This window comes from Tupaia chinensis, unplaced genomic scaffold (assembly GCF_000334495.1).
Source record: "Tupaia chinensis unplaced genomic scaffold, TupChi_1.0 Scaffold000037_4, whole genome shotgun sequence".
In the NCBI taxonomy this organism is placed as follows: Eukaryota; Metazoa; Chordata; class Mammalia; order Scandentia; family Tupaiidae; genus Tupaia; species Tupaia belangeri.
In genome coordinates, this window is record NW_006159487.1 from 815308 (window position 1) to 828208 (window position 12901).

General features: G+C 62.9%; 1 protein-coding gene across 2 annotated transcripts in view; it reads right to left on the bottom strand.

The window, feature by feature from the left end:
* Positions 1-12901, bottom strand: part of FEZ1 (fasciculation and elongation protein zeta 1) — a 34845-nt gene that overhangs the window by 8251 nt on the left and 13693 nt on the right. For both annotated transcript variants that reach the window (XM_006140596.3, XM_006140595.2), the window contains exons 3-7: positions 12471-12570; positions 5064-5150; positions 3194-3359; positions 1044-1315; positions 645-725 (exon numbers count right to left, since the gene is read on the bottom strand). In XM_006140596.3, coding sequence (XP_006140658.1) covers positions 645-725; positions 1044-1315; positions 3194-3359; positions 5064-5150; positions 12471-12570 — 706 coding nt within the window. The remainder of the gene's footprint in view (positions 1-644; positions 726-1043; positions 1316-3193; positions 3360-5063; positions 5151-12470; positions 12571-12901) is intronic.

The window sequence follows — 12901 nt, forward strand, 5'->3', positions numbered from 1 at the left end:
CCACAGCGGTGAGGAGGCGGGGAGCCAGGCAGGCGGGCAGGGTGAGCTAGAGGAACGGGCGGGGACCACGGTCCGGCACGGCTTAGCCTGCGGTAGCCCCAGGATTCGGCACCGGTTCCAGGCAGGCTACACATGCACTGCCACACTCCCACTGCGACCTGCCTTGGCCGACACCGGAGTGTCCCTGTCCTGAGGCCTAGTGACTGCCAGGGGGTCTCCCTTAGGGCATTTTGTGCCTAAAACAACTTAATCCACGGATATACAGGCAGGGGTGCGTTTAAGCTTTGTCTGTGTCCTGGAACAGTGGGGATCGGAACTTGCAAGTTCATCTGTTCTTTGTCATTGCTGGGGGCACGTGTGCTGGCCAGAGAGGAAGCCCCGGCTCGGGAGCACAGCTGCCCTTCTCTCCATCTTGCCATGTGGGCCAGACGTCGGGCACCCTGGGCTGGCATGGGGGACCCCTGTGCACAGCGCTTAGGGTCAGCCCAAACGCCCACCTTTTTGGAAGGACACTTCCACCCCCGTGGTGAGGAGAGAAGAAAATGTCGGGACCCCGCCACTCCCACCTCGATGCCGGGGTCATTCTGGGGAGCCAGTAGCCTGCTCTGTGGGGGGCCCTGCAAGAACTGGGGAGCTGTCCACACCTGCTTGTCGGTCCCCGAGGAGCTGAAGGTCTGGCGGATGCCACTCTGAAGAATGCTGGAGAGGCCCTCCATGCTGAAACGCTGCGGGACACGGACACTCAGGGCGGTGCAGCAGGGCCCTCCGTGCCCGCCCGCCCTGCCAGGTGGTGCAGCCCTGCTGTCCAGGCTCCTGCCCCGGGTCCACGACCAGAGGCTGGGCTCAGGATCCAGGATGCGGCCGGAACTTCTCGAGACGCTGGGCGGGGTGAGAACCTCGGGCCTCAGGTCTTCGCCCAGCCCCTCCTTCGCCTTCCGCACATGCCACCCCATCCCCCCGCCCCGCACCCCGAGGTCTGTCTTCTGCTTGGGGGTGCTCACAGTCCCCGGGTAGTCTGGGAGCGGCTCTGGCTGGGGCCCTACCTTGAGGGGCATCTGGCTGGCCCGCTCCGCCCGGCCACTCTGCAGGCTCAGCCCCTTCTCCCTGCGCTGCCTCTTCAGCAGGCCCCGCTGCTCCCTCTGCTTGCTCTGGACCTCCAGCAGCGCCGTGATGAAGGAGTTCCTCACCTCCTTCTCGAACTCCAGCTCGTCCCGGCGGGCCTGCTGCTGCACCAGCTCCTCCGAGAACGCACGGATGGCGCCCTCCACCTGGTCCAGCAGCTCGGCCAGCTCAGCCCCGGACATGTGCCTCAGCCCTACGGGGAAAGCGGCCCCGGCAGCCACGGCCACTGAGTGCCCGGGCCCGGGGCGAGGGCAGCGTGAAAGAACGCTGCTCTCCCGGCCAGGAGGGGTCCCAGCCCACACCCTGGGCCCCTCGGGCGGCGGCTGACCCCGGCTCTGTGTCCTCTCTCCGTGTTACTCCTCGGTGAACTGGGTCAGGGCCTGGGGATGCACTGACGAGATCAGGCCCCGCGTTGAAGAGCGCTAGAGCTCCGGTCCCCTCCCAGGACCATCAGCTCAGCTGGGGAGCCGGCAGGCCTCCACCTTGGCTGGCTGCATGCCGCAGGGTGGAGGTGTGGCCGAGCAGTGCCTTCTCTCAGAGGGGCGGAACAGGGGTGGGGGGAGCAGGGGCAGGACGAGACCTGCACCCACCCCAGGGTCTGCCAGCGGCTTCCACCCACCCCTTCCTGCCCTGTCGAGGGCTTGCTGACCGGGCCCACCCCACCCCGATTTCACCCTCAGGGCCGCCTCCCTCCCTCCCTCGGGCCACTCACTGTGCTTGGCCACACCCACAGCCTTTTGCTGGCTACGCCATGCTGAGGGCCTTCGTGTGGCCCAGATGACCTGACTGGGCAGTGGGACCCTGGGAAGTCTCCTGCTGCCCGGTCCTACCAGCCCCGAGGGCCAGTGTTCACTTTCTGGGTACGGCCCTCAGGCCACGCCTCTGTCCCACCACGCCAGCTGCTGGGACCCGTCCCCTGGCTGGCCCCGGCCGGGCACCTGCACCAGGCAGCAAGCCCTGTGCCCTGCCGTGCCTCAACCCTGCCTGCGCCTGCCTGGACCTGGGCCCCACGGTTACCGCAACCCTGAGCCTAGAGTAGGGCGCCTCTCCTACCCAAGGACGGGAGGGGGCTGCCGCCCAGCCTCTCTGTGTCCTGCCTGGTCCTTCTCAGGTGTATTTGCGTCCTGCTAAATGGCCTACACCTTCCCAGCCTCCTCAGACCTGGATGGCCGCTGGGAAGGTGTAGGACCAGGCAGGGCGTGATGTTCCCACTCCATACTGCCTACCACGGTTACGGCGCTGGCCGCAGCTGCGCGGGGCTCCTGGTCTGCCTGCGTCCGCGGGTGCCTGTGAGGCTCGCCCTGCGTACCCAGTGCCAACTGGGTGATAATGCCGCCTCTCCACCTGGGTGCTCCCTGGGCAGGGAGAGCTGCTTTTCCATTTATGAGGGGACTTCAACAACTTTGTGGAAAAGGAATTAAAATATGGGTTGGAGCCGGCTCCGTAGTGCGGCCGGTGAGGGCTGTGCGTAGGGAGCTGGGTCCCACAGGCCGGCCGGTTTGAGCCCCAGCCCCGGTGGCTGGAGGAGCTGGGACTGAGCCGGGGGGACGGCGTGGCCACAGCCCGTTGGCGGGTGTTTTCTCTCAGTCTGGCAAGCACACCTGCCTTCTGGCAATGGGAAAAGGTGAGATTTCCAGTTTACTTCGGTGCAAACTTTTTGAAATCCATAGTTTTTCATAATATGCCTTTTCCATGAGCTTCCTGAAGACCCCCACATCCTTCAGGTCTAGAGACTCGGTCGGTGCTGTGGGGCCGAGGAGCCACAGGAGCAACGCACAGAAATGCTGGCACAGCCCGGCCATGGCAAGCACCAAGGGAGGTCCCGAGACCCGCACCGCCTCCCCTGTCCACGGGGTGGTCCCTGCTTGGGCTGCGGTCCAGGTCTCTCTGCCTGTCTGCTTTAGTCTGCTCTCTGGCCCAGTTACACTTTGTTCAACTGCCCCTTGTGTTTGAATTGTTCAGACGCTAAACTCTCTCCCACTGCGGCCAGCCCCGGAGAGCTGCAAGCTCCGGAAGCCGGGAGGCCAGGGGCCACAGGGCCTTCACCCGGCGGTGTCGGCTCGGGCCTCACCTTCGTAGGACCACTTGTTGAAGGTCCGAGTCAGGGCCTGCATCTCCTGCAGCAGGACTGAGTCCGCCTGGGAGGAGGTCTCCCCTCCATCCTCTTCCTCCAGGACCCCTTCTTCCTCCTCAGGGTCCGGGGAGTCCTGCATCATCTCCTCGATCTCCTCGATGACCTGAGGGGACACAAGGGGACACCCCGCTCTCTGCTGGGGCATTCTGGCTTTGTTTTTTTTTTTTTTTTTTATTATTTTTTTTTTTTTTTTTTTTTTTTTTTTTTAATAATTCATTCTTTATTTATTTTTTGTCTTTTTAAGCTTGTCATTTTAAGCTGCCAGGTCCAGGATTCGAACCACAGTCGGCCATTTGGGAATACAGCTCCCCAACCACACCATTGCTAGCCCCGGCTTGGATTCTGATCAGTAAGGGCGGATGTTCCTAGCTTGCTGTGCGCAAAATCCCTAAAGCAATGCTGCTCCCTAGCAGGTCCTGGGTTATAATGGCGGCGTGCAGGACTCCGCTGGGGGCCGCGCCGGAAACCCCCTCTTCCAGGACACAGCAGGATGGTCCTGAAGGGGGTGTGCCCCGTGTGCCGAGCACTTCACCTCTAAGGGGAAGCCGTGTCCGCCGCGTTAACGCGAAACCCCGTCTGTTAGCTGTCACGATACCCGACAGAAAGCCGGGAGTCCTGGAGCAGCTGAGGGTGGGAAGAGAACGGCGCCTTCCCAGGCCGGGACTCCAGCTGCCTGGCAGTGAGCGAGATGGGATGCGCCTGCCTCCAGGGCGCAGCGTAAGGCACTGCTCAGGAGCCGGGCCGCACGTGCTGACCCGCTCGGGCCGGCGCCAGGCCGTGTGAGCATCCAAGACCCCACGGTGGAGAGCAGGAGAGAGGGGTCGGGCATCCTGAGCTGTGGAGGTGCTCTCCCCACTGCTCGTACTCCCACGCACACACCGAATGACGAAGACGGATCGGGTCTGGGGGCAGAAGATGGCCGAGAACCCCTGCTGAGACCCGGCCCGCGCGTGGGCCGGCTCTTGCCTGATGGACCCACCTCCGCGGCCACTGGGCTATGGTCTCTGTGCGGCAGGACAAAGGCAGGGTCACAGGGTCTGCTCCTGGGGAACGGCCCTGACTCTGGTTCGTCCCCAGCCTCTCACCTCTGCTCACGACCGAGGCGCCTGGTGTCAGGCCCGGAAGCCTTGCATGGACCCGCGGGGAGTGGCCAAATGGCACCAGTGCAGGGCTATGGGGACGCCTCTCCAAGCACAGTCACCTCCACACAGCGGGACTCCCAGAGCCATGCTAGCCTGTCCATCTCACCAGGTTCCCTTCGATGTCCTCGTCCTGACTGGTCCCCACCTTTCAGCCGGCACCTCTGCAGCAAGGCTGCGACAGCAAACCCGTGCAGCCGTCCACCCAGCACCCGTCACCCTTCGCTGAGTGAGAGCTGGGGAAGGTGCCCAGAGGCCCGGCGCCACCCCGAGGATCGACCTGGGGAAGCACCGCATCCTCGTCCCAACAGAAGTGTCTCTAGGACCCTCTAGCACCTGGAGGGCCCCTGCTCTGAGGGTGGGGGAGATGCAGGCCTCACGAGGCCTCCTGGGCCCTTCCCACGTTGGGAGGCGCGGCCCTGGGCCCTTGGTCTGACCCTAGGCACGAACCAGGGAGAGCTTAGCAGAAGTTGGCCACCACAAAGACAGACCCCCCCCACCCGAGTGTCAAGTGTGACCTTCCACAGTGGTTGGGGAAACTGGGGCAGAGCCACCCACCCCGTCAGAGGCATTCTGAGTCCCGCTGTAACGGGCGTGGTGTAGGGTCTCGCACTCGCGGTCATGGGCGGAAGAGCAGAAGGTCTCCCAGGACCGAGGGGAGTGTGTACCTGGTCAGCCGTGAGCAGGGGCTCCTCGTTGATGCCGGAGTCATGCTCACTTTTCTCGTTGAACTCCTCCTCGTCCTTCTCGTGGACCTGGGGGACGGGGACACTGAGTGGCCTGCAGCACACAAGGACGCCTTCTGGCCGCAGATGGACAGCCCCGACTGGGAGACCAGCTTCGCGGCCCTGTGTGGTGGGAGTGAAAGCCACCCGGTGTCCCCTCCAGGCCCCACGCACGTGCGCCTCGGATCCAGCCTGCCGACAAGTGGCCAGCAGGTCCTGACTCTGGGATGGCCCTGTCCTCTCGCCCACATGCAGGTCGGCCGCCGGCGTGCCGTGGCCCCTGCGGCAAGGGCACACTGGGTGCCCATGGCTCCATCGGGTCAGTTCCTGGTGTCACCCTCCAGGCAGGTGCAGGGTGGGGTGGGGGCAGGTGGGGGCTGCCATCCAAACAGCCGCAGCTGCAGAATGAGGACGTGTCCGGAGACCAGGTCCCAGGCCTGAAAAAAAAAGTCTGTGCAGGTGCGTGCCGCGGACCCCTGCCTGTGAGCCGGCTGGCAGCTGGAGCACCGTGGGGGAGAGTGAAAGGAAGGTCCACTCACACCTTGGCCCTGGCCCCCAAATCCCACCCCTGGGATCCTAAGTCATCCTGGCCACCGAGCCTGGACAGGTGGGCTGGGTGGGCAGATGGCCACACTGCCCTGGCTTAGGTAAATGCCCCCTCCTACGCCAGGGGCTGCTGTCCGAGTCCAGAGCCCTCCTGCTTCAACCGGCCAGTGTGCATCTTTGGCCCCTCGGGGCGAAAGACCCAGAAGAGGGCCTGATGCCTCTCCTGGACGGAGAAGGGGCCTCAGGGCAGCAGAGCAGCCCAGAACCGGAGCGCCCCAGAGAGCCTGCTCTGGAGTCCATGTGAGTCCACGGGGCCTGGACGGGCTGCGGTTACGTCAGCCCTGTAATCACCACCCAGCCACTGTGTCTAAGCACTGCGGGCCCTCCCACCCGTAGTGAAGGGGCGTGTGGCGCGGTTGGCCTTTTGCACTGTATTTCCCTATACCACAAAAAACCAAACTGGGCCATGCATCCCAGCCCGAGGGCCAGAGCTCATGGCTAACACAGAAGCGTCCGTGCAAGCTCATCAACGCCTCTGCTCCACGCACAGAGCCTGTGGCCGCGGGGGAGAGCACAGCCCGCTTACAGTCCTGGACATCCTCCCCCTTGTCAGGGCCACCACTGTCTGATCCCAGGCCAGCCCGAGCCCTGGTAGTCCAGGGGGCCAGAGCCCACGGCCGACGCTGCCCCCCGGCAGCTCACACAGCACGCGGGCATGTGCGTGTACCCATGAGGGAGCCAGAACCACAGGGCCGACTATGCCCCCTGCAGTTCACAGCACGCGGGCATGTGCGCTTGTGCCCCAATGCCGGCAGGACGGACGGACGGACGGAGGAACAGGGCTGTGCCGTGGGCGCTGTCTGTCGCGGGCTGCCCCCCCCCTGCTCTGTCCTGCTCTGTCCTGCTCTGTCCCACTCTGTCCTGCTGTCCCTGACCACGCTGTGAAAGGCAGGCTCTGTCCTCGGGACCCTCCTCCAGTGCCGGGGTGTGTGGACAGGATCTGTGGCCCATTGTTCACAGGCCCTGGACACAGGCAGTACGAGGCTGCGGTCCTTGAGAGCAGGAAAACACAGGCTCAGGGACCCTGGGAGGGCTGGCCACGGGCCCGCTCCTCGGAAATGCTGGCGAGGGCTGGGCTGAGAGGAAGAGGGGGGTTCTGCGAGGCAGAGGAAAGATGCCAGAGTGTAAACAGTGGGCAGAAAAAGAGTAAAAGAGAGCTGCAGGGACCAGCAGGTGGTGTGGTGGTTAGGGTGCTGGGCTCCCACATGGCTGACCATGGTTCAAGTCCTGGACCTGGTGGCTTATTTTCTCACTTGCCTGCTCTCTGTCTCTCTGTGTCTCTCTCTGGTCAAATTAAAATAAATGAATGAACAAATAAAAGTTAAATAAATAATTCTTTTAAAAAAGGGAAAGACAGCTACGGTCTGAAGCCAAAACCACGCATGCCGGTACGTGAGGGCACTGAGAGGGGGCACAGACGGCGGCACAGAGGGGCGGGGGAGGCGGGGCTGGGCAGTGCCCTGTGTCTGAGTGAGGGTACCACAGAAGCTTTGTTAGATAACATGGCCGAGCGCCTACAGGACAAGGAGGGCAGGAGTGCAAAGCCGCACAGGAGAGCAAGCTTGAGTACATACATACTAAAATGAGGTTAAGTGAAACAGTCCCAAAGTTTAAGAAAAGTGTATGTACCAAATGATAGAACTGCTAGTACGTCACACAGAGCTGACGGTATCGGGCTGCCCACAGCACAGTGGTCAAGGGAGCCACACAGCCCATGGCTAACTGCACGGTTCAAATCCCAGCCTCAGCTCAACAAGCACACCTGGCTGCATGTGCAGGCTGCAGACCCCGGCCGAGGGCAGACCCCAGCTGAGGGCAGATCCCGGCCGAGGGCAGACCCCGGCCGAGGGCAGACCCCGGCCGAGGGCAGATCCCGGCTGAGGGCAGATCCCGGCCAAGGGCAGACCCCAGCTGAGGGCAGAAACGGAGGAGGAGCTGAGGCATGGCCACGCCCCTTGAGGGCTGCTTTCTCTCCCCTCTCCTCTCTGGCAAGCATATGCATCTTCTGGCAACTAAGAGAAGTTTTAAAGCAACTGACTCAGGAAAAAATAGAAACTATAAATAGCCCTATATTTATCTATTCAAGAAACTGAATTTGTAATCAAAAGTTTTCCACGGAGGGAACGCCAAGCATGGATGGTGCAGTCCATCAGATGCTTAAAAAATAAATAATTCCAGGGACCAGCAGTTGGCATAACGACTATGTCACTGGACTCCTATGTAGCCAACCGCACAGTTCGAGTCCCGGGCCTGGTGGCTTAAACTCATGCCAGGTGCGTGTGCGTGTGTGCCCAAGATCCCAAGAGGAGAATGGAGGAGCAGGGATGGCGGCGTGACCATCCCCCCTGGTGGGTGATTTCTTGCTTTCTGTCTCTCTGTCTCTCTCCGTCTTTCTGGTGAGTGCATGCACCCTATAGCAAAAACCTCTCCAATAAATAAATAAAATTTTTAAAAAGATAAACTTCATCTTCTTATCTATAGTTCATCATATTAAAAAGATAAAATACAGGGCCAGCAGGTGGTGTGGTGGTTAAGGTGTTGGACTCCCACATGGTGAACTGTGGTTCAAGTCCTAGACCCAGTGGCTTGAAATCCATGCCAGGTGCACATGCATGCATGGCCAAGATCCCGAGAGGAGGATGGAGGACAGGAAATGAGGGCATGCCGTCCCCCGGCAGTGATTCCTCCGTCTCTCTCTGTCTCTCTGTCTCTCTCTCTGGCGAGTGTACACGTCCTATGGCAAAAACCTTTAAAAAAATAAAACAAAAATGAAATTTCTAAATGGAAACAGAACACATACCTGACAAAGGATTTCCATCGCGGGTAAAGGAATCTCACACATCAATAACAAGAGTACAAACACCCACTGGCCAAGCGGACAAAGGTCTGAACGGGCACTTCCACAGACGTGAACAACCGCGCGAAGTGATGCTGAGCACGCCGCACTGCTAGGGAAATGCAGACTGCCGCAAAGTCTGCTCCAGAAGGCTCGTCCACAGGCGGCAGTGAGGACGACGGTGGGGCCCTCACCCTGGAAAACAGCCTGGCAGCTCCTTAAAGCGACGCTCACCTCCCCGCGGCTCAGCCGTCCGCTCCCATACTTCCAGCCGAAACAAATGGGAGTGCGCACCACCCAGAGACCGGACGGGAGGTGCCGGGCACACGCCTGGGTCCACCTCGTGCACCGAGGGGTGGGCGGAGGTGCCGGGCACATGCCTGGGTCCACCTCGTGCACCGAGGGGTGGGCGGAGGTGCCGGGCACGCACGGTGCTAGGGCAGGTGTGAGAGGGAAGGAACATGCCATGCTCTAGGAAGGACCCCAGGGCCGCACCTGAGGAGATGTGGCAGATGTGGCTTCCCACGGCAGCCAGAGGGAGTCAGAGTCCCACAGAAACTTTTCTGCAGCCCAGAGCCTCGCGGGAACAGGTAAAGATGTCTCAGACAGTCCAGCAGGCATGTCCCTCTGCTGCCTTTTCTCAAGGATGTATGACTGCTTTTCCCACCAGAATGGAGCTCTATCCCCAGAAAGGTAAACATGGGCCGGCAGAGGGCTGGAGAGAAGGCGCCCAGGACGGCCACTGCCCGCAGACCAGCAGCAGCAGGACGCAGGGCACCACAGGACCTCAGCGCCACGCCGGCTGGCCGGAGCACCAATGTTCTCAACCATGCGGTATGCACATTAGTTTCTGTACGCGATGATGTCTCAGCGTTTTACGAATCTGCTGAGGACACCGTATACCACCCAGGCTGGCTGATTCCTACAGACGCCCAAGCGCCAGCAGCGTGCACCTCTGACATGCACACTAACCCCTTCTATCCGTAGCCCCAGGGGGCGCTGTTCTCGCCACGAGTCACCCACTGCCAGGGACCAGCGCCAGCACCTTGGACCCCTGTGTCTCAGAGCTTCCGGAATTACTCCGACCTGCCCCTCCCACGCCGCCGTGCCTGCCCAAGGGCCCCCACACCTCCTGCTGGCTCTGGGCCCCCACGTGGCCTGTGTGCCGTGGCCTGTGTGCCGTGGCCTGTGTGCCGTGGCCTGTGTACCGTGGTCTGTGTGCTGTGGCTGGGGACCGGCAGGTGGCATGGTGGTTAATGTGCTGGTCACTCCCACTTGGCCAACTACAGTTCAAGCCCTGGACCTGGTGGCTTGCTTTCTCACTTTCCCTCTCTCTCTCTCTCTCTCTCTCTCTCTCTCTCTGTCTCTCTGGGCAAGTAAGTTAAAAATAAACAAGTAAATAACAACACAAGGGGCCATTAGAAATGAGACATGTACCAGTCAGTTTGGAGAACAGTTTGTTCCCCGAGGTCTGTGTTTGGAATCTGGTCCCCGAGGCAGTGTGGGGAGGCGAGCAGCCTAGTGGGTGCTGACGGCTCAGGAGCGGACGGCTCTGTCCCTGAGAGGCCCAGCGAGTCCTCGCTCTCAGAAGGGCCGACTGACGCCAGAGCGGTTGTTCCCGGAGGACAACGGCTGCCCGGTCTCTGCGTGCCCGCCCGGCTCCTGTGGACCACGTGCGGTAGCCGGTCTGATGCCAGCCCTGGGCCTTCAGGCTCCCTAACTGCCGGGGCGTGGGCCTAATGGCCCTCTCTGTAAGTGACCTGGGCTGGGGGCTTTGGTAACACCGCAGCGGAGGGACGCCAAAGACGCGAGGGCGAGGGCGAGGGCGAGGGCAAGGGCTGTGTCTCCCCAGCCCTGCTCTTGCCACGTGCTGTCCCTGCAGGGCTACCTGCTCTCAGACTGCGTGTGCCTGCCTCGACTTTAACAAAGCAGGCGTGACTCTGGACCCACCCCATCAGGTCAGTGGGGACGAGTGGAGACAGGTCTGGGGGACGGGCTGCCCAGCTGGTGCACTTAAACGGTAGGGTGAGGGCTCTCCAGAGAGGAGCCTGCTGCCCGAGGGCGCCCACCGCACACGGAGCGTACTCGCACACGGAGGGCACTTGCACACGGAGGGCACCCGCACACAGAGGGCGCCCGCACACGGAGGGTACTCGTACACGGAGGGCGCCCACACACCAAGAACCGGTAAGGGCACCCACACACGGAGGGCGCCCACGCACAGAGGGCACGTGCACACGGAGGGCGCCCACACACGGAGGGCACGCGCACACGGAGCGTACCCGCACACAAAGGGCACTCGCACACCGAGGGTGAGCGGGGATCACTGAGCATGTGGGGTCAGCCAAGGAGCCTCTGCTGTGATCCACCCAGACCACAAAGCGGAGGGGCACAGCCAGGCTGTTCATAGCTCTCCCTGAGGTGTGAGAAGAGGCCGGGCAGCTCACGGCCTCGCCACGTGCCCTCGGGGAGCCGGCAGTGAGGATGACCGTGCACCCGTCTGCAGCGCGAGTTCACTTCCCAGAACGGGTGTGAAGGGGCAGGGGCTTCCACCCCCACCCCCACCTCCATGCAGCGGCCTGACGGCTCCAGGCCATTGTAGCTCGGGCGCTGCAGGTGTGAGGCACTGGGGGAGCTCCCGCCCGGGTCCAGAGCAGGCCAGAGACGCCATCTCGGACTCTGCCCAGGGCGGGCGCGGACTGGGCCCAGCCACCCCTGCCGTGACGAACCTGGGTTCGGGGCCAGCCACACCAGGCGGCTGCGGCCTCTGCGCCCTCTGCGCCCTCCTGGGCCTGCATGCCGCCGAGGCTGCCTCATTAGGGCCGTTCCTCGCTCCGGTCGGGACTGGACCCTGCGACCTGGGGTGAGCCCACCCCACCCCAGTCACCACGAGCCCAGGATGGGGGGTAGCCCTTCCAGACAAGGATGGGCTCCTCTCAGCCCAAACCGGAGAACACAGGCAGACACGCCCTGGCATGACTGGGCCCATGAGTTTCCTCTGCTAGGGTCCATATTCCATGTGCCCCCCAGTGACCGTGTCCCCTGGGTGAGGGCTCAGGGGGCAAAGCCCTGGGAGGCAATCAGCCTGGGGGTGCTTCACAGGTGGCAGAGCGCCCTGTGAGGAGACCCCGCTGTCCCTCGCATGAGCAATCAGACGGGTGCGGGGCTCGCAGGTGGCAGAGCGCCCTGTGAGGAGACCCTGCTGTCCCTCGCGTGAGCAGAAGGACACCAGGTCTCCCAGCAGCTGTCCTGCCCCTGCTGGCGCCTGTCTTGGGCTGTGGCCTCCAGGTTGGGAAGAAACCGCCTCCCTCCAGGCCCCCTCGGGCAGCCCCAGCTCCCAGTACCCCTCACAGGCCCCAGAACCACGGCCACTTCGGCCCCTCCGGAAAGCCCTGCCGCGGAGCCCTCGCGGTGCTCTGAGCTCTCAGCTGCCGCATCCATGGCCTCAGTGGCCATGCTCCGACTCGGTCCACACCTAGCATCCCTCGCTAGCAGTGGCCCCACCTCAGCCCGTCCAGGCTGCAGGACCCGCTGGGTTCTGCCAGCGCCTGCTCTCGGCAGTCCCCACGCGACGGAACCATTCGTCTTAGACGGAAAGCTGCCTCGCTCGGGCCACCGTGACCCGAAGGCACGGCATGCCCTGACGGCCACCCTCCTGCTCTTCCTTGGGTGACCTTGTCTGGCGTGTTGTGCTCAGATCGGCGAGGTGTTCCCGGCACGGGCCCTGGGACAGACGGCCACCTCACATCCAGTCTCTGCGCACACAGGGCCCGAACGCCCACTCCTACCCTCCCAGCATGATCTGAGCCGTGCTCGCCCCACAGCCTTCTGAGGAACACTGGTGAGCGAGTGTCCCCCCACGGCTCCACGTTGGATCGCGCCCCGCCAGGGTGGACCCGCAGAGGTACCTCGGCGTCAGAGCTGTTGCCGTTCAGAGCCTCGAGGTTCGGGTCCCGCCAGTCCTCCGAGAGAGAAGGGATGTAATTGTCCGTCAGGGCGTCCCACACCCTGCAACAAAGACAGCTGTCATCACAGAGCTGCGCCGGGCGGAGGCCGAGAGGCCGGCACCGAGCGCGCCGAGGCCACCCCGACGGGCGCAGGCCGCGCGGCTCGCAGCCTGGACCGGGAATCTGGGCCGCATGCAGGCCTGCGGCCACGGCACCCTCCCAGGAGGGAATCCGGCCGGCACAGCAGTTCAAGCCCCGAGCAACGAGAGCGTGTTCTCACCTCCGGTGGAGAGAGAGCTGGGTGCTGTCTGCGGGGCCTCGCTGAGGCCTGGCGAGCGCGTCTGTGCCTCTCCACGCAGGAGTCACAGCAGCACTGCCCAGCAGCGGCCAGT